The sequence below is a fragment of the Typopeltis vanoorti genome, chromosome 14, assembly GCF_054136105.1.
Source record: "Typopeltis vanoorti isolate ZY-2024b chromosome 14, IOZ_Tvanoo_1.0, whole genome shotgun sequence".
NCBI lineage: Eukaryota > Metazoa > Arthropoda > Arachnida > Uropygi > Thelyphonidae > Typopeltis > Typopeltis vanoorti.
Genome location: NC_143562.1, coordinates 44,830,196 through 44,852,538, shown reverse-complemented (window position 1 = coordinate 44,852,538; position 22,343 = coordinate 44,830,196). Strand labels below are relative to the sequence as shown.

The window sequence follows — 22,343 nt, the reverse complement described above, 5'->3', positions numbered from 1 at the left end:
AATTAAAGATACCAAGAACTTGTATACTTGGTTTAATCCGACTGATGAGATCTCACTAAAGGTCGAAACCGGTCTGGGTTTTGACCACTCCCATAATTCATAGCATTATACATGTCTGTAAGGAGATGTGCTTTGCATTATAGGATACTAAGGCAAGTGATGTGAAGTTATTAGCTTCTTTATATGAGGTGCCCCAGTTCTGAAAATAGTTCAGTTGCAAACATGTTTGCTTACACTTGGACAAAGGATTAAACCAAGTATATGATTTCTTGTAAACCAAGTTAATACCATTAAATAGACGTTGTTTTAAATATGAATGGCTTTTCAAAGAAAGTTTTGAAGTATTTTTACACCAGCCAAACCTGAATCAGAATGATCACCACTCGCCCCCTCCCCTCCCCTAAATGCTTGGAGACTCTTGTCTTAAGTAAATTTCAAAAATTGTTTTTTTTTTAAATATTTCTCTAGCACATGGCAATGCCTTTTAATTGGTAAACCAATTGTTGTATTTACCTTGTATTCCTGTTCTTTGTGTTGTTTGGTGTTTCTGAACACTGAAGATGTGCTTTTAATTTCAGTCAAAATATCTGTGCTTTTCATTAAAGTTTATTACTGTTTTTTTTTTTTTTTTTTTTTTTTTTTTTTTTTTTTTTTTTTCATTGTTTGATGAGTCCATAATGATACAGTAGGATATTCTGAATGAAAAAAAAAAAAAAAGAATGGTTATCAGTGGAAACCTGAAAAGTAGTTGATTAAAGTAGAAATTATAATTAAGAAGTTTCCTCTAAGAAGAAAATCAACTTAAATGTAATATTTTAAATAGGAAAGAACCAGTGGTTTGAAGAATTGGCATGAGGCCACAACAAGCTGTAGACAAGTATAATAGTAGAGAGTTTTACATTATTAAGAAGAATTTCTGAAGAGGTGTGCACAAGAATGTCCCAATGAAGAATCTAAATGAAACATTTTTAACGCTAACAGAACATCTGGAAAAGTAAATACAACACCACTCAAATCTTAAATATAGGAAAAATTGATACTAAACTATCATTTAAATTGGAGCTAAAAAAATTGGCTTTTAAAAAATGAAAAATGGGAAAACTGCATGATGGGATGGCCTCACTGCAGAAGTTCTAAAAACTGTCATTACAACTATTACAAATATGTTCTATACACTATTTCAAGATATCAGGGGAAAAAAGTTCTCTGGTGATTAAAATACAAGGATAACAGTAAAAAATACCAAAGAAAGAAGATATAGAAAATTGTAGCAATTGAAGGTACATCAACCTATGTTATATGATGAAAAATGAAATTAAAATTAATGCACAATGTAATGGCCTCACTCCAGGAGTTCTAAAAACTGACACAACTATTTGCACCCTAGAAATGAATTTACTCCTAAAGTCATATTATACCTTAATGATTAAATATAATAATTGAATAGTCTGAATTTAACTGTCTTTTAGAGATATTCTATTTCATTTCTAGAGATTTACACTTCAAAATAAAAGAATGCTGCAGAGAATTATAAATTTCATAAAGGAAGGTTATAATAAATTGAAGTGCCATGTGGTGATGCAAGAAGGATGTTTGTCAACGCGTTTTTGAAAATTATGGAGACAACTACCGTGTTTGAATAAAAACTTTAGTTTAATATAACTAAAATCTACAATTCGACGTTTCGACCTTTATGTCAAGGTCATCTTCTGGAGCGTACAAATATACACAAGAAACAAGCTATACTACAATCAAACTGGTTCGTTAAAGACACTGACCAACCGCTACCACAATTGTTGGCCTGACCTCTGGTGGGGAAAAAAAAATACAAATTAAAAATAAAATTATACATCAACGCTAGAGTCCTATTATTTGTGTTGTCTTCTATATACATATATTAACATCATTCCAGCCAGTTGGAGTGGAATGGTTTCTAATACTAGCGGATTGGCTAGAGTCCTGACTTATGTTGAATCTTTCATATTAGGTTGGCTGAATGTGTGCCATCCAGATCCTTGGAATTTTCATACCATCTTTGTTATTGATATTTGGGATTTCAGGTATCAGGATTTCGCAGGATTCCTTAAATTTTCTTTCGTATCAGGTTTTTGTGCGGTGTAAGGAGCAGGTGCTTTTCCAGTTGATTTGGTGTAAGGTGTTAAGTGCGTGGTCTGAGAGGCCTGCTTCACCATAATGGTTATATTTGATGTGTCTGATGTGTTCTTTCTTGCGTATAGGGATTGTCCGTCCTGTTTCTCCAATGTACGGTAAGTTACAGGTGCAGTGGATGCAATAGACTCCAGGATGTGCTAATGGGAGGAGAGGATCCTTAGAGGAGCTGAATATGGTTTTAAGTTTAGTGGGTGGTTTAAAGGTGGCATTGAGGTTATAATGTTGTAGGATTCTGTTGATTTTTTCTGATAGCTCTTTAATGTATGGGATGGCTATGGTTTTACTGTAATCTAGATTCGTTTTTGTGGTTTTATAGAGTATTTTATTGACAGTATTTTTGTTATAGCCATTATTTATGAATGTGTTACTAATGATTTTTAGTTCTTGTTTCAGGGCTTGCTGGTTAGAGCAAATAGTTGTGGCTCTGTTTTTAAGAGTGTTAATGACTCCATATTTTTGTGCTGGGTGGTGGTATGAATTCGCATGTATGTATTGGCCCGTGTGTGTCGGTTTTCGGTAGACCGTGAAGGATAGGCTGCCTGAAGGAAGACGTGTAACTAGTGTGTCTAGGAACGGGAGCGAATTTTGGTTTTCGATTTCGATGGTAAATTATATGCGTTTGTGTTGTTTGTTTAGGTGGCTGAGGAATGTGTTTAGCGTTTGTTGCCCGTGCAGCCAGATCGCGAACACGTTGTCGACGTATCTGAGCCAGACTGTCGGTCGTAGCGTGGCGGAATCAAGAGCCCTTTGCTCAAAGGTTTCCATGTAGAAGTTAGTGATTGGGAGGAATAATGGTGAGCCCATGGCTGTACCTTCCTTTTGTAGGTAGAATTTGTTTTGCCACACGAAGTAACCGGACTTTAGTACGTGGGCAAAGAGGGCCGTAATGTCAGGCGGAAATTTGTTCTGTAGTAGGAGAATTGTGTCATTGATGGGGACATTAGTGAAAAGGGCAGAAACGTCAAAACTGACTAATAAGTTGTCTTTGTCGAGTGTTATGTTTTTGATTTTGTTTATAAAGTGTTGTGTGTTTTTTATGTAGGAGGGGGAATGACCTACCAACTCCTTGAGTGTTGCCGCTAATTTCTTGGCTAGGTGGTAATTGGGACTGTCTATTCCTTCCGCGATTGGTTGAAGGGGCACATTTTGTTTGTGTATTTTCGGAACCCCATATATTCTGGGGGGTCGGGCGTAGTGAGGTTTGAGTTTTTTAACCGTGTCTGGTGGCCAAGAAGTGACGGACTTTAGTAGTTTTTCTGTTTTATCCGTTATTCTTTTTGTTGGGTTATAATTTACCATTTTATATGTGTTGTTATCGGCTACTAGTTGGTTCATTTGCAGTATGTATGTTGACCTGTCAAGGACAACAGTGGCACTGCCTTTATCAGCTTTCGTTATTATTATGTTTTGTTTGGCTTTTAATGATTTAATTGCTGTTAATTCTGTTTTAGTCAGGTTGTTCTGTATGGTTTTCTTGGTATTTAGGACATTACTGGTTTCTAGTCGTATTTTATCTGCTATATTGTTAGGTAGGGATCTGATGCCTCTTTCAATGTGGTAGATAAAATCCAATTTGTTTACCTTTTTCAGTGCTATTGCGTGGTTCAGTCCTTTATTCAGTAGCGTAAGTTCGCCGTTGTTCAGGGTGTGGCTTGATAGGTTAATCAAATGGTTCTTACTTGTCGGTGGTTGGCCACTCCTTGTCTCCCTTGTTTGTTGTTCATTGTTGTTTCTCGGGGAGGAAGTCCTCTGATTGGATGGATTCCTGTGATTGGCCGCCATATTTTGCCGTTGTTTCAAACTGTGGAATTTTTTCTTGAGTTTTTCTTTATTCTTTTCCAGGGTCTGCTTGGCCGAATTGTTAGTAATTCTTTCAAGTATATTTGTAGAATGTCTGGATTAACATAGTTCGATAGTTTTGATTGTAATTTAGAAATTTTGTGTTGTAGCTAGGTTTTGGCGGGCTGTTTGAATCTGTTCTCTAAGCATTGCTTTTTCTGTGCGGTCATAGATACGTAGTGCCTTAGCAGACATAAATTTCTTTTTTAGCCTGATGCAGATCGGAATAAGGTTATTGTCTCTGCATCTTTTTAAAAAGGCCAGCCGATTGATCAAGAGAGAAATACGAATCTTTAGTTTACCATAGTGATTGCAGAGCTTGTGGGTATCATTTCCATGGATGATCTGAATACTTTCTTTTAGGCTTGCACGGTGATCCGAATGCATTTTTAAAAATTATGGAGACAACTACCGTGTTTGAATAAAAACTTTAGTTTAATATAACTAAAATCTACAATTCGACGTTTCGACCTTTATGTCAAGGTCATCTTCTGGAGCGTACAAATATGCACAAGAAACAAGCTATACTACAATCAAACTGGTTTGTTAAAGACACTGACCAACCGTCTATTGCATCCGCTGCACCTGTAACTTACCGTACGTTGGAGAAACAGGACGGACAATTCCTATACGCAAGAAAGAACACATCAGACACATCAAATATAACCATTATGGTGAAGCAGGCCTCTCAGACCACGCACTTAACACCTTACACCAAATCAACTGGAAAAGCACCTGCTCCTTACACCGCACAAAAACCTGATACGAAAGAAAATTTAAGGAATCCTGCGAAATCCTGATACCTGAAATCCCAAATATCAATAACAAAGATGGTATGAAAATTCCAAGGATCTGGATGGCACACATTCAGCCAACCTAATATGAAAGATTCAACATAAGTCAGGACTCTAGCCAATCCGCTAGTATTAGAAACCATTCCACTCCAACTGGCTGGAATGATGTTAATATATGTATATAGAAGACAACACAAATAATAGGACTCTAGCGTTGATGTATAATTTTATTTTTAATTTGTATTTTTTTTCCCCACCAGAGGTCAGGCCAACAATTGTGGTAGCGGTTGGTCAGTGTCTTTAACGAACCAGTTTGATTGTAGTATAGCTTGTTTCTTGTGTATATTTGTACGCTCCAGAAGATGACCTTGACATAAAGGTCGAAACGTCGAATTGTAGATTTTAGTTATATTAAACTAAAGTTTTTATTCAAACACGGTAGTTGTCTCCATAATTTTCAAAAATTCATTCGGATCACCGTGCAAGCCTAAAAGAAAGGATGTTTGTCAACTATTCCAAACTGTATCTGGACCTGACTGGAAAATTTGCCACAAACATTTACACCATAAGACATTTTGCATTAATTTTTGTAAATAATCAATGGATGATAAAGGGTATTATAAAATAATTAAAAAGGTAAATCTTTATTAAGGTAAGTGTCAGTGATACATAACATAATGAAATCATTTAAAAATTGCACAAATTAAAAGAGATGCTGTATAAATAATTAACTTTTTGCTATGGATCGTCAATTCAACAAATCTATCTGTAACATTGCTCACTGGAATAAATGCTAATGCTGTGAAGTATTTAATTTTCATGTTGAATTCAGCATCAGTTTGATAGCGTAACTTCAAACCAATGGCAACAATTTTGCGATAAAGATTTTGTGCCATATGAAAACAAAGGAAGCAAAGCAAAAAGCCGGCATGGAATCCTTAGGCGGGGGGGGATCTCATGCCGGTCCCAAGCCTGGATAAAGGAGGAGGGTCAGTCAGATGAGTGTCGATGCTCTGACCATAAAGAAAAAACATGATTTTTATCTGATGCCTATACAATCAACAGCTACAACATACCGGCTCGGATGTCACCCTGATCAACAAGGTCTGCGATACCAATCAAGCAATCGGGGTTTGGATCAAAAAGCGGGATACTGAAAGGAGAGAAATTGAAACTAACAGAACTGTTATCAGTAGGAACATGGAATGTACGGACACTTTGGATAGCAGGAAAACTATACTTTGTGAGGAAATGAAGAGATATATGTGTGATGCACTAGGACTCGGGGTGTTACGATGGACATCAGCAGAAAAAATAAATAGATGCGAAGTCATTTGGTCATGCATGACACCAAACATGAAGCAGGAGTTGGTTTCCTTCTTAACAAACAGCTAGAAAGATACTATCAGGCTACAAACCAGTCAATGAACGAATCATAGCAACAAGATTTCAAGCAAAATCATTTAATATATCAATAGTCCAGATATATGCACCCACATCTGACAGCACGGGATATTGACTTATTTTACAAAGATCTGACAGACAATAGAAACAATGCCAAAGCAAGATTGGTATTGTTTCTATTCCAAGCTCCTAATTACTGAAGGAGCTTGGAATGCCATAGTCGGAATATATAATGATGGTTGGGAAAGAGTCATGGGAAAATATGATTTCGGAGAAAGAAATGAATGACGTGACCAAATGTTAGAATTTGGTGTGGACCACGATATGATGATCTGTAACACAAGATTCCAGCTAAAGGAATGTAGAAAATGGACATGGCGTGGTGATCAAATGATAGGAAAACCAAGAACATGATTGATACGATTAAAAGAAAATGGATAACACCAGTACAGCATTGTCGAATTTTTCAAGGAGCTGATATATACTCGGATCATAGTTTAGTGATTGCAAACATGAAGTTGAAATTAAAAAAACGAAAATATAAACCCCATCATCAGAAATGAAGAGAGCAAGAATAAGTGAAGCAGAAATAAGAAGACGGTACAGAATAGTGTTAGAGGAGAAACTTAAAAGTGTGAACAAAGAAAAAAATTCGAATCTAAGAGTGAAAGGAGTAATGAAGGCAATAGAAGATGCAGTTGAAGAAACAGTACCAGAAGAAGAAGAGAAGATCAAAAAGAAATGGATTAGTCAAGAAACACTGAAATTGGTACAGGAGAAAAGAATGTTGAAGATAAGAAGGGATACATCAGACCAAATAGAGGAGCAATATAGAAGAAAGTGTAATGAGGTGAAAAAAAACAATCAGCCAGATAAGATGAAATAGTTAGAAGCCCAGTGCAATAATATAGAACAGTACTATGGAGAGCATAAAACTAGGGAGATGTACAAAATGATTAGAACCATTAATAGAAGGTGGCAACACCAAAACAGACCAGTTAAAGACGAAAAAGGCCAAGTATTGATGAATAAAGATAAAATTGTACAGTGATGGACAAGATACTGTAGTGAGTTATATGAAAAAAAAGCTAGATTTAGATAGCGTTGGGAAACTGACCGAAGAATTGAAGCAGATATCACCACCAGGTAGTATGATATGGAATCGCTCTATTGGTATCGTGGACCTTGTTGATCCGGGCAATGTCCGAGCCATCATGTTGTAGCTGTTGATCGTATAGGCATCGGATAAAAATCGTGTTTTTTCTTTGCGGTCAGAGCATTGAAACTCATCTGACTGATCCTCTTCCTTTATCCAGTCTTGGGACCAGCATGAGATCCCCAAGTATTTCATTGTGGCTTTTTGATTTGCTTCCTAGCAAATCAGAATTAACTTGCAGCAAATTATTCAGTACCTTAAAGAGCTTACGTTCATCATTAGATCCCAAAACATTAATGGTTGACTTCAAGAAAGCAACTATCAATGCTTTTTCTAACATATTTACATCAACAACTATAGTGGGTTGTTTATTTCATATGGCACACAAAATCTTTATCGCAAACTTGTGGCCATTGGTTTGAGTTATGCTATCAAACAGATACTGAATTCAACACGAAAATTAAAAATTAAATGCTTCACAGCATTTCTTGCAATGAGCAGTGTTACCTGATGGATTTGTTGAATTGACGATCCACAGCAAAAAGTTAATTATTTACGCATCTCTTTTAATTTGCACACATTTTAAATGATTTCATTATGTTATATATCACTGACATTCACCTTAATAAAGATTTGCCATTTTAATGAATTTATAATATCCTTTATCATCCATTGATTATTTACAAAAATAATGCAAAATATCTTAAGCCGAGAATGTTTGCACTAAATTTTCCTAGAACCATCTGGACTATGTCTGCTTTTCCCTTATTATTTATACTGATGCCAGATCATGTTTTAGAACAGACAGACTGACTCATACAAGAGGAATATCATGGAAAATAATTAAAACTCTGCGTGAATGAGATTATGCAGAGTGATTTGTATGTTTAATTGCTCACCAACATTTAAATATCAGAATAAAATAAGCATATTACAAGAAAAATTAATAATAATAATAATAAGCTAACATCTTTTATTCCTTTATAAGGAGTAGGTGAGGCCCTTTAATCTTGTCTAGGTTTTGGAGATTGAGTAGGCAGTTCAATCTTTAGTGGTAGCCAATCAGAGATAGGTGGCCCATGACTATCACTAATTATAGGTGACAACCAATGAAGAGACTGGCAAACAAGTGCTGCCATCTCTTGGTACCTAACCCTAACAGGATGTGTTAATTATTTATGCATCTCTTTTAATTTGCACACATTTCAAATAATTTCATTATGTTATGTATCACTGACATTCACCTTAATAAAGATTTGCCTTCTTAATGAATTTATAATATCCTTTATCATCCATTGATTATTTACAAAAATTAATGCAGGATGAAATAAAAATGGGTTCTACGGTCGATTTTCTTGTGTTTACAGGATGAAAAACCCGAGTTTCCAAGAGTAAAAATGTGCTTGTCTGTGCCAGAGATCGTTCAACTTGGGAGCCTGGTTAATTTGGTTTGAAAATAAATACAGATGAAAGGAATGAGAATAAATGTGAATAACGATGTATCGCATACAGCTAAAAGCTACAAATTATATGTATATGAGTAATGTTTTACTCCACAGATTGAGTAGTATTTATAGTGAGAGATTCAGAAGGCAAGAGGTACATATTCTCAACTTAGTAGATTATGTAAAATGCAAAATATTCTCAGTGATACAAAAATAAAAAATATTTAATGTATGTATTTAATCACTTCTTTTATATGGATGTTACGCATGCTTGGTTTAAAAGGAAATACAAAGAAAGTTACAACCATTAATTAACCAGTATCTGTGGAGTATACTTTGTATATAGTGGCCTCAAGTTATTATTAGTAAAGATCTTTGAAAAAGAACAAATCAGCAAAAAGTTAACTTAGAAATTGGAAAACAAATATTTTGGTGGATTTGACATAAACTTAAGGAAATATCATCAAGGAATCATCCATGCAGTCCTAAAACGGAACCTGCAAGGAAAGAGAAAGTCCTGCTGTCCTAAAAAATACATGGAGAAGATCAACTTTAATAACATGTGAGAAGAAGAGTTTGCTGAAATAAGGCCAATAGTGAGGATAAGGAACTGATGACAAGCATTTAGACTTCTGATGTTTCTGATTCTTGACTGCATGTGCTGAGTGTTATCAAAGGAAAGAGAAATACTAAGAAGATTTTTGGAATAAAAGACAAAATTGTGTTTAGAAGCATTGAAGGTGACTAGGTTATCCTCATCCCATTGAAGGATGGTATGAAAATCATTCTTTAGAGTACTGGTTGCAGAAGATCTTGAAGCTTAGGATGTTTGAGTAGTACTGTACTGTAAGGCTCTTTCATATGAGTAAGAGGGAATGGTAAGGAATGTTGTCATCAGGGGGACTACGTATAAGTTTTGAGATCAGCGAGAAATTTTTTTTATGTATGTATGGAAGATGGTGGGTGAAATAGAGGCACCTGAATTTGTAGGAAAATATGAAGAGAGAACACCCTTCATCATTATATACAGTGAACAACCTGAGGTAAAAACTGGTGATCAACTTACAAAGGATGGAATCCAGACCATCAAATGGCAATTCGTAAATCTCGATGCTTGGATCCCATCAATTACTTTTGAAATGCTGAGTGCAACAGGACAGGTCTCTCTAAACATGGAAAGGCACTTGTCCAGAGTTGGGCAATGTTGGTGAGAGGGATCTGCTGTCAATATACTGGTAGAATCCATATTGGTGATCACTAAATTACATGACAGTTTGGTTTTTGAAGAAGTTATCGACAATTAATCAGGTCGATAGTTTCATCGTAGGCACTTAACTCTTTTGGAATTCATTGAATGTGAGCTTGTTTCCATGCTGTGAGATGGATTTTCACTGAGTACCATATAGTGTAAAGGATGGTGTTAGTGAAAGTGGACACTTCTAGAGAGGAATTGTTGGAGTACCATCTCAACTAGAAGTCTTTTTGCTATTTAGGTTGTAGATTTTTCTGCTATTTTCTAGTGTATGGCTACAAGATTTGTCATGATCATCCACTGTGTAGGAGTTGGAAGAAAAGCATAATGCTAGGAGGTCAGGATTAAGTAATATTGCAGTAGTGTTATCTGGGTGTGTGTGTGAGAGAGAGAGAGAGAGGTGAAAACACAGATGGGCAAACAGATTACCAATGTTGTTTACAAAAAAATCGGAAAGCACAATTGCTATTTGTGTGAAACAAGTTTTCTGCATTTAGCTCATTCATAGTCAGACTTAGTTTAGTTCATTATTGTTTTGCAATTATTGAGGCTTCAGTATGGTTGCATGAGGCTGGAGTTTTTATTTCAAGCCACTTTTAATATGCTGTTTGCTTTCCTTGAACTCTTCACTTTTTTTGGAAAATCATTTCGGGTAGATATTTAGTGGGAATTTTGAACAAAGTGTAAAATAAAGGCACTAATTCCAACATGGATAATCCTGTAACATGATCCCAATGTCTGGATTGTCGTGACGTTCTATTTTCATGTTATGTTCTAAATCCGCCATCTTGCTAAAAGTCACTTTCATAAAATAAAGGAAAACTAATTGCAAATTAATCACTGATCTAAGGGTAGAGAAATTTCTATTATACTGCGCCACTCTATCCTTAGATAAGTCTATATGAATTAGTAAGATTAATTCAAAATTAGTTAGCAGTCTTTTCACTCATTCAGGCCGATGGTATTTATTTTCTTTCCTTCTGGGATTCCCGCTAGATCCGAATTTTTGTGAACGGTGCAGTAAAAAGAAATTCAGGCAAACACAATATTTAAATTAACAAACAAAACATTTAATATATGGTTATATAACAAATACATGTATTCCACTTTTAAATATGACAACTCAGTCAAGCTAGTACATCAGGTCAAGTCATTCACAATAAATCAATCTTTCAAACTTTCACATACAATTTCACAGTTTCAGAATCACAAAGTTCCTATACTCAACTTATTACAATAGAAATTCTTATTTAAACAGTTTCCTTGTATCTCTCAGCTACACTCTACGATTAACTCATAACAGGCACTAACCACGGTAGATATCACTTCAATGTCTATATTTTCAACTCTCAGCCTCGATGGTAAGCTACAGTTAATGTTAGAAACAGCGCAACGGAGCTAATACTTAAATCTGCATACACTGAAATAAACTAATATGACTGTCCTTACCAGAAATAATCTTCAGTACTTCCAATATTTTGTGAGCACACTTTCAAATTGTATTTATCACACTTGCGAAACATTAAATAACTAAAACATTACTAATCGCTCTTCAAAAATCCAGATAACAACTATAAGGTACATTAATTATTCTTATTTATCATTCATCAACTAGTTTAACTTCGTACAATTCCCTTTCTTGGTAGTATAGAAATAAGTCGTAATTGTAGACTGACTGGATTTATTCAGTATTCTTCTTTGAATGTCCAGTTCTCTAATTATCCGATTACGGCAATAATTTCCTTTTATTACTATGGCTGATTTTGCTTTCAGCCAACTATAAGATTCACTTATAAAAAAAAATATCTACTCAACTCCTATCCTTAGGAATCTTTTAATTACTTCTACTTCTTTAGTTTACTTCCTTGCTACCTTATAGTTCCAAAGTTCCGTTCCGACTTCCCACTTACAACTACGTATCTATTTTTTCTCTTTTCCACAAATGCTCCCTTCACACGCGCCCGTTTATTTTCACGCGTCTCCATGACAACCGATAGACGTAAACATTCTCGCGAATGTTACATTACGCTATACAACTACATTGAGTTATTACATAACATTAAGCTTTCACAAAAGGAATAAATAGAATGATCGCATTTCAATAAATGCGCAGTTAAACTACAAATCAATAAATAAAACAGCTTAATAACATTTAATACAGAATCTATTTACCATTAACACATTTCTTTGATTAAGCAATTAAATATTTGACATAATTAAGGTAGTTATATAATATCAATTATAATTTATGTTATTTACATTAAATAATATCTACAAATATAGTTCTTATGACGGAAAATCATGTTGGATTCTGAATCAAACAACATTTATTCTATTTTCTACATAATTAGAATCCAACATTCACTTTTTTTGGAAAATCATTTCGGGTAGATATTTAGTGGGAATTTTGAACAAAGTGTAAAATAAAGGCACTAATTCCAACATGGATAATCCTGTAACATGATCCCAATGTCTGGATCTGAATGTCAGAAACAATAATCTAGCTATGTAAAGAAGTGAAAGTATATCTTCCCACTTGGTATTTGTTGTAGTTTCCAAGGATATAAGAGCGTGAATCAGGGCTCCATTATGCTTTTGATCTATTTGTCATAAAAATATTTTACTCACCCATAGTATGAATTGTGTTAAGAGTATGTGGGCACATATATATATATATATATATATATATATATATCACTGTTTCAATTTTAGAATGAAGAGAATATTTTTAATAACAGAATTTGAAACAGCCAAATTCAAATTATTGAGGCTTCAGTGTGGTTGCATGAAACTGGAGTTTTTATTTCATGCCACTTTTAATATGCTGTTTGCTTTCCCTTGAACTCTGCATCTCTACCACTCAATCTTCCAAATACAGTGAAGGTGCATCATCTACACCAATGCCATCTACTACCCATCACCACCCCTAGTATTTTTCATAGGCAATCTGGCATGTCATTCTTTAATTTTGCCACTAGGCAATTTTTTCCTCCATGTTACATGCTACTTCTATTGCACTTACCTACTAATAGTCACTAGTCTTCCATGATATTAAGAATTTGTTCATTTCACTCTCTCATCTATCAGAGTACTTCAGCTAAGTTTGGGAGAATTATGTAAACAAATGCTGCTTCCAATTTTTATATATGCATTTCTCATATAAGGGATGAGTTTTTCATCATTTGAAATATCTGAAAAAGCATCTAGAAGAAGACTCACTAATGGGATCTCTGATTTCTTTAACTAATTTTTGTTTAACTACATCAACAGTAACTGACAGAAATTCTTTATATTTTACTTCGTTTCAATACTATACTGTTCAGCTACTGAATGTATAAGTTTTTGAAGTCAGTAAATTGTTTATTGAATTTAGTTTTATAATAGGCTGTATTAAAAAGTGCACTTCAGGTGTTCAAGCATTTTAGAATCCATCAATCTTTGCAAAGCTGCTAGTAGAGGTATTTTTATTGGGAGATTTATTGGCGAGTCTATGTCACAGCGTTTGTGTGTGTGTTAGAGAGAGAGAGAGAAAATTGAAATCTCACAGAACCTAAATGTCTCCACTTTAAACACTTTAAAAAGACCTTATAAAATTTGTGGTTATCTACAGTTTCTGTCAGCAGTCACAGGATATTTTTATACATTACAGAATGAAATTTCATCTTCATACCAACCACTTTGAATTCCTTGAGCCATTTGTCTTGAAAGTACATCTTGATCATTTTTAGTTGATGACATAACTGAACTTTTATCTTCGGTGTTTTTAGTATATTCTGGTCCATTACTTTTACCTTCAGTTTTGCACATCACAAAACTGAAAGGTGTAGTTTGCATTCCCTTTCATTTATTGTCCATAATGAAGGGTGAATTTATATAAATTATCTATAAAATAATTCATTAGGAAAGACAAATAAGTTTACCAAAACTACAGAAAATGGTCAATACTTGCAACAGAACTGGACTAATTTACACAATGTCAATAACGTGATTCAGTCTCCAACTCTTTTTTGCAAATTAATCATGTTTTTTAAATAACACTATTAAAAAGCAATTATAAAAAGAAATACAATGGGATTATTTTAGTCATACCAATATAAAAATGAAAACTTACTAGTTTCACCACAGGTACTTATAACTCCTTCTGAGTTAGGACAAACAAAAAATACAATAAAAAGCTAACATGAACCATAACATTACTAAAATACATAAAATGCATAATCACTATGAAAAAAGCCTTTTCATCAGGTAAAGTGTTCAAGTATGTAATTACACTAAGTTAATTCACGTTGTGATTTGTGGAAATAAATTTATGCCTGTATGACATTATAATTGAATGAGGTGGATGAAAGAATCAAACCATCCTAGCATTTTTCATGGATCAAAACTTCATCGGCATTCTACCTTTTATTGTGTAATTACCCTCCTCCAAGGATTAACTGGAATGGATATACTTTCTTGTTATTATTATTATTATTATTATTATTCAGGCCTCCATGGAGTCAAAAGACTCATCGCGGGAGGTCCTTCCTAGGAAACAAAAAAGTCTATCAAGACTCATCATGGAAGGACCCTCTTAGGAAACACAAAGTCTATCATACCACTCCTTAAACTCATTGACCATTCTCGCTCACCACTGTATCAGGCAATGCATTCCATGGTTCAACCATCCTCCATGCAAAGACACCACTCACCCTCTTGCTCACAGTTTCCTTTCGTAACTTCCAGGGATGGCCCCTTCTCATCACTCCTTCATGCTGTTCAACCAAGCGAAAGAACTCCCCAGTGTCAACCCTGTAATCACCTCTCAACAGCTTAAAAGTCTCAATCATATCACCTCTCCTTCTATTCACCAAACTCTGCAATCCACATTCCCTCAGCCGATCCTCATAACTAACATTGTACAGTCCTGAAATCGTCTTTGTTATCCGCCTTTGTACCCTTTCCACAGTTAATTTATCCCCTTCAAATCCTGGGGACGAAATCTGAGAACAATAGTCTAAGTGTGGTCTGATCAGAGTCTTCTACAACAGAATGATAACTCTTTTATCGCTGCTGGTCAGTGTCCTTCTCATTATTGCAGCAATCCTCTGTGTTACCTTCACCACCTTTGCAATATGTCCCCTAAATTTCAGGTTTCTATCAATCATCAACCCTAGATCTCTTGTCTTCCCCTACGTCCTCCAGTATAGCTCCTCCAATAGAGTATGCAGCGTCCCATCGATGTGTCCCAAACCTCAAGACCTTACATTTTGCTGCATAAAACTGATCCCCATTAATTTGCCCATCTGTCTAGCTTATTCAAATCCTCTTGCAGGGCTACCACATCTGCACTATTACTAATAACCCTTCCAAGCTTCACATTATCCGCAAACAACTGACTATCCCCTTGCAATCCACTGACAATGTCATTGATATAAACGTTAAACAGTATAGGTCACAGTGCTGAGCCCTGTAGGACTCTACTTGTGACACTCTGCCTTCTTGAAACTGCCCCACCATACACAACTCTCAGATACTTTAGCAGACATCCAATCCTGAATCCAGTTGACCAACCTGACATCCAGACCCATGTGCTGCAACTTACTGTATATTCTGGCATATAAGTCGACTTTTCAGCATTGAAAAAAAGTACTAAATTTTTTAGGTCGATTTATTCAGTGGGTCAAAAATTGATTGCTTTCCAAGAAAAAACTAGTATCTATCATACTCTGTTAAATTTATTAGCAATATACAAAAAGAGTAAATAAGTAAAAATATTTCAACTTATATCAAATTTATTTACAGAAAAAAATTATTTACATGTTATATAATTATTTATTTACAAAAGAAAATAGGTGGGGTGCTTAAGGGTCAAAACTGTATAACTGAGAGGAGACCTCCATATAGCCTTTAAAGGAATGCAGAGAACCGACCAGCGGTTTTGACCTAATGTCCAATGCTCACCTTCTCGTGGTGCACCCTGTTGGGTAGCTACCTGGATACTGAACGAACGAGGATGGGCTGGCAATTTGGGATTTAGCCAATAATTGTATTCGTATTGGCTTAAACCAATATACAAAATGATGGTACAACAAGACAAAATTTCATGCCGGGTGGGGCATTGCCCGGTTAAACAAAGCCCCCATTGTTTTCACCAGGGAACCAGGGCGAACAGCGAAAAGTCAGCTACTGGAACAAATCTGAAAGTACACCCCAACTCAACATCACCAGAGTTAAAGATTGGTACTATCAATATAAGAAGCTTGAATGGCAAAGAAATGGAGTTAGCGGAGGAATTAGATAAGTACCAGATCGGCATAATAGGGATAACTAAAACAAAAAAGACAAAAACTGGTGAGATTTTCTGAGCAATAAATACAAAATGTTATGTTCAGACAATGACAATCAAGGAAAAGGAGTAGCCATTGTATTCAACACTAAATACGAGGCATATCTGCTTGAATGGAAGGCAGTCTCGAGTAGAGTGATGTGGGCTAATATCAGAATGGGGAGTTGGACAATGAGACTTATTTGTGCCTATGGTCCCACAGAAAGTTTTACTAAGGTAGAAGTGGAGGAATTTTTTAATGCTTTAGAAAAAGCAACTGACACAATGAAAAGGGAAAAGTTGGTCCTTGTTGGGGATCTAAATAGTAGAGTAGGAAATGATTGTCAGACATACAAAAATATTTTGGAAAAATTTGGAGAAAAGAGCAAAGCTAATAATAATGGCAAATACCTGTTGGATTTCTGCTCAGGACATGGACTGGTTATTACTAACACCATGTTCCAACATAAAAATGTGCACAAATTCACATGGAGAGAAGAGGCAAGGAATAAGAAAAGTCTCATTGACTATGTTATTGTTGATAGTGATGTTTTCTCCCTGGTGCAGAACATCAGAGTGTACAGAGGATATGAAATTGGAAGCGATCAATATTTAGTCTTGAGCAGGATAAAATTGAATTTCATATTGAAAAGAATAACATGTAAGAAAGTTTTAAAGCGAATAAAAGTTGAGCCGCTCTCAGATGTGAACTGTAGACTAAAATACACAAACATTATTCAAGAAAAAAAAATGAAAGAGTTTGTGAACAGGAACCAAACCTTGGAGATTCAGTGGCAAGCCTTGAAGAAAACCCTGATTGATTCAGCCAGAGAGGCATGTGGAGAGGTTGTCTGCAAGGATAAAAAAATCTGAACTCCATGGTGGACACAGGAAGTTAAAGAGGCAGTGAAGGAAAAGAAGAAAGCATATCAAAAGTTCCTGGCAAATGAGTCAGCTTTTGCTCTTAGAGAATACAGAGACAAATGTAAGAAAGCAAAACACTGTAAAACTAGCTAAACAAAACTCAGGGAGGACTTTGGCAAGAACATACAAAATAAATATCAAGAAGGTGGGAAGATATTCTGGAGGTTGTTGAAGAAGCTAAGAAATGGAGGAAAGAGTGCTGTAAAAGGAGTTAGAGATGATAAAGGCGACATGAAAACAGGAGAAAAAGATATCCTTGAAGTATGGAGTAATTACTTCAAAAAATTGCCAAATGAACCAAGCAGTGATAGTACAGTGGTAAAAAACACTCAACAGGCATACAGTCAGGAATACATATCCATACTTGAAGTAGAAAAAGCCATTAAATGCATGAAATGTGGAAAGGCAGCAGGAGTAGATGATATTCGACCTGAAATGCTGAAGTATGGTGGTATAAAAGTCTTACAGTGGCTGCGCTGCATAGTTCAGAAAGTCTGGACATAGGGACAAATTCCTGATGATTGGAGTAGAGCTCTTATACAACCTATATATATAAAAAGGGAAATAAAACTGAATGTGAAAATTACAGAGGTATTTCTCTACTGAGTTCCTGGCAAGATCTATGCAAGTATACTTGAGAGACGGTTGAGAATAATTTTAGAAGAAAAGCTTGGTGAAGAACAAGCTGGATTCAGGCCAAATAGAGGCTGTCAGGATCAGATCTTCACTTTACAACAAATAGTTGAGAATGCATGGGAATATAACAAAGATCTGTATTTTAAGTTTTGTCGATCTGGAAAAAGCATATGACAAGGTGCCAAGAGAGAAGCTATTCAATACGCTACAGTTATATGGTGTCAATGGGACATTATATCAAGCAATACTTAAGTCTTTATTTGAGTTGCAAGTCAGCAGTTAGAATTGAAGGAAGTACAGGAAGATGGTTTAATGTTAAATCTGGTGTGAGACCAGGATGTACATTATCCCCTCTGTTATTCATTAGCTATATGGATCACATTATGAAGAAAAGCGGTATTAAACATGATATCAGAATTGGATATGTTAATGCGTCATAATATCGTCTGCATAAAGCTCTTTGCTTTATGCATACGATGTTATACTTCTGAATAAATCCATTACAAGTTTGCAAGATTTCCTGACTAAATTGAATAACTGTTGTAATAGATATCATATGAAGGTCAGTATTAAAAATACAAAAACAATCAAAATAGGTAGAATTGTTGAAAAGTCAACTGTGTTGTGAACGGGGAACCTGTGGAACAATTAAAACATTTCAGCTACTTAGGCGCGATTTTTAGTGAAGATGGTTAATTAAATATGGAAATAGACAACAGAATCAACAAAGCTGGTATGGTAGGAAGTCAGTTGAATAAATTCATATGGAAAAAGAGAGAAATTAGTCGGAACACTAAATTAGCTGTATACAAGACAGTGTTCAAACCAGTTTTAACTTATGGATTTGAGAGCTGGGTCAGAAGTAAAACACCTGACCAAAGACTAGAGACCTCAGATATGAGAGTCCTGAGAAAGATTAGGGGCACGAACAGATGGCATCAATGTCAATATCATATTAAAAATTAGGATAGTAAGAAAGAACTTGACATTGTCAGCATCCAGGAATGCTTTAAGTAGTTCACCAATCACGGACTAGTTTTTCGTTTACTCCGAACTGACATGCAGCAACACAGTTAGTGTTTTCTTTTGCATATCTAATCACTTTGCCCTTAAAACTAGCATCATATTTCATTCTTTTAAAAGGAGTCATTGCACTTTAGTTCGCTATTGGTCAACTGGTCAATACGAAAAAGAAATTTTTCGAGTCGACTTATACGACAAGTGTACTATAAAATCTCAAATGAACTCAAAAAATTCCAATATCGACTTATACACCAGGTCGACTTGTACGCTGGAATATACGGTAAATATCATGTAACACCCTGTCAAATGCCTTTGCTAAATCCAAGATAATGGCAGTATATGCCTTTCCCTCATCTACTGCTCTTGTAACTTTATCATAAGATTACTAAAACAAGGGAGCCCTTTCGCAAATCCATGTTGTTTCTCACAGATAACATTACCCTCATCTGCCCAATGCTGTATGCGGTCCCTCACTAATTTCTCCAAGATCTTAACAACTTGACAGTTCCTTAGCACATTCTCTCAAAACTCGTGGTGAAATGCCATCTAGTCCCACAGCTTTACTGACATCCAGAGTACTCAGCATCTGGAACACACTCTTCTCATGCACTTCTAAACCTCAAATCTGCCCTATCCCTCTAATATTAAAACCTTCTTCTCTAGGATGAAATACTCCAATAAAGTGCTCATTGAACAACTTTACTATGTCCTCTGCATCAGTCACTGTATTCGCATTTTTATCCCACAATGTGGGATAAAAATGCGAATTCCATTCAGTATTCTGCAATCGTTTCAACTCCTACTGGCCACACAGCTAAAAATTCCCTAGGATTTTCTTTGGATCTTTGGGCCAATCTCTTCTCATATTCCAGTTTCGTCTTCCTTGCCATACTAGTCACTCTCCTGGCCTGTGTCTTATATTCTTCATGCATCTTCTCTTCACCTGTCTCCTTATATCTCTTCCATAGCCTCTTTTTTGCATGCAGTTCCTGTTTAATGTTGTTTGCCATCCACTTTACTCCAAATTGTGTCCTCTTCTTCACTCGTGGAATACAGCTTACTATTGCTACTAACAAGTATTCCTTCACCATTTCCCAAGCACTGCTGATATCCCATCCTTCCAATTCCTCACTCTATGAAACTTCCCCAAGTTGACGTCTAAGACTATTATAATCATCTGCCTTATAATTCCACATATGTTCCCGTCTCTTTGATACTCCTGCATATGTATTTATCTTCCAAGTCAAAACCACATGGTCATGCTCTCCAACTGGTGGGAGAGATGTCATCTCAGTTATTATCAACTCTTCTGAGGCTATGACCAAATCCAAAATTCTTGAACCTCTTGTTCCCTCTATTACATGTTGGCTAAGACATTTGTCCCTCAAGAATTCTAGAAATTCCATTCCCTTATTGCTACATGCATCTTCCTCTCCCCAATTTATACTGCTGTAGTTAAAATCTTCCATAACAATCATTCTTCTTGCACTTGCCAAGCTCAACTGTCTAAACATCTCCTGGTCCCCACCATCTGTGCTTCTTGGTCTGTAGCAACACCCCAATAAATATCCTGTTCTGCCCACCTCTACCTCACATCATATGCTTTCGAAATCCTTAATGTCACTGCCTTCCAAATCCTCCACTCTTAGAGGACATAAGTGATCACTTATCATAAGTTCTTGTCACTTGACTTTTCTGTGCTACTGTGAATTTCCTTTACTGTCCTTTGATATTTGAACTTTTTTGCTGCACAATTCGTTGTGTCCCTTCCCAAAAATAATTACTTCTAAGTAATTTTTATTATGCATTTTTCGAATGTTTGTTTGCATTGAAAATTATGTTAAATATTTATAATTTTTTAAATAACATTTGTTGAGACCTTTACATCCTTTCCTTGCAGAATACCGTTATATGGATCGTCACACTTCAGTTTTAAAAACAATTTTTTAAATTTATTTTTTATATTTTTTTATGAACAATAAGTGATGTTAAATTGCATTACTCAATATCCGAATTTTTTTAATATAGTAATCCAGTGATATTTCAGTAGGGACACTTCACCTTTTGCTTAAAATTGCAACAGATGATTTTTTCTTCTTTTTTGTAGGCTGTGCATTACTGTAATATATCCCATCTTTAACCACTGTAGATATGTTGATATAAGACTATATATATATAAGAACAGGTATGACAGCTGGTGCAGGTAATATGTGTCCTCCCTCAATAAGTCTCTGACTTCCTCGAGGTCTCTCTTAATAATAACAATAATAACTCTTTTTGAGCTTGTTTAATCATTATTCTAAATGTTTCTAATAAAAATTTAATGTGTGATATTTAAATAGTATTCTGAAATAGTGAATTATATTCAGTACAGCACCAGAAGGAGAGAATGCGTCCCAACAAAGATCAGACAGTCAAGTTAGATGATGGATGGCGGGTATGTTAGCAGTATTTGCTGCTTTTCCTGTATTGTATTTCAAAATTATATTATTAATTTCTAATATTTATAGTGCAAATATTTCCTATGTAATACATACATACATCTTCAAGGCCCACTCTTCCTAATTGGGTTGTGGGGGCAAAAGCTGCAAGAGGAACTTCCACTGGTCCTGTTTGGGAACACCAGAACACCTGAACTTGGTGGCAGAGCCACCAAGTTCAGGTGTTCTGGTGGGATTCCCAAACGTGTCCACCCAAGGTTTTTGGATATAATCTATCCAGCGAGTCCTTGGCCTTCCACGTGGCCTCCCACCCTCTGGCTTGGCAAAGAGGGCCTTCTGAGGGAGCCTCTCTTGTGGCATTCTGACCAGGTGCCCGTACCAGCATAACTGTGATCTCTCAACACGGAGAAGCAGTGGTTGAGTATTGAAGGTTTCCCGAATTGCAGAGCTTCTGACTCTGTCGAGTTTTGTCAGCCCCGCAACCCCTCGAAGGAACCTCATGAGGTTCCTATGTAATATGTATTTAAAATAATGTGGTATGAAGGATAAAGTTAATTGGATTGGCTAGCAATATTCAACTCCAAGGTATATTTAGGACACCAGTAATATATGTATTATGTTATTAAGCTTATATTATTACTGATTCCCTTTCAATAGTTTTCTTTCAAATTAATCTGTTATTTGTTATGCCTCCAGTATAGGTTGTATCTTACAGTTTGGTCATCAAAAGGCCTTAATAACTGCAACAATTTATCTATATATTGGTTAGCATCTAACATGAGTTGATGTCGACTCTTCAACATGATCATCATCATCATCATCAACTCATGATACCAGTGTCATAAGATATCATATTGATATCTAACTTAAACTTCATCTATTTAAGTGACCATGACATTTTTGATGAGATCTACTCATACATTTTCTTGAATGCTAGTAATATCAAGTTT

The 22,343-nt window shown here is 35.5% G+C and overlaps 1 protein-coding gene across 2 annotated transcripts in view; it reads left to right on the top strand.

Moving 5' to 3' along the window:
- Nucleotides 1–22,343, top strand: part of Syn2 (Syntrophin-like 2) — a 348,707-nt gene that overhangs the window by 138,749 nt on the left and 187,615 nt on the right. For both annotated transcript variants that reach the window (XM_090403965.1, XM_090403966.1), the window contains exon 7: nucleotides 21,322–21,389. In XM_090403965.1, coding sequence (XP_090260091.1) covers nucleotides 21,322–21,389 — 68 coding nt within the window. The remainder of the gene's footprint in view (nucleotides 1–21,321; nucleotides 21,390–22,343) is intronic.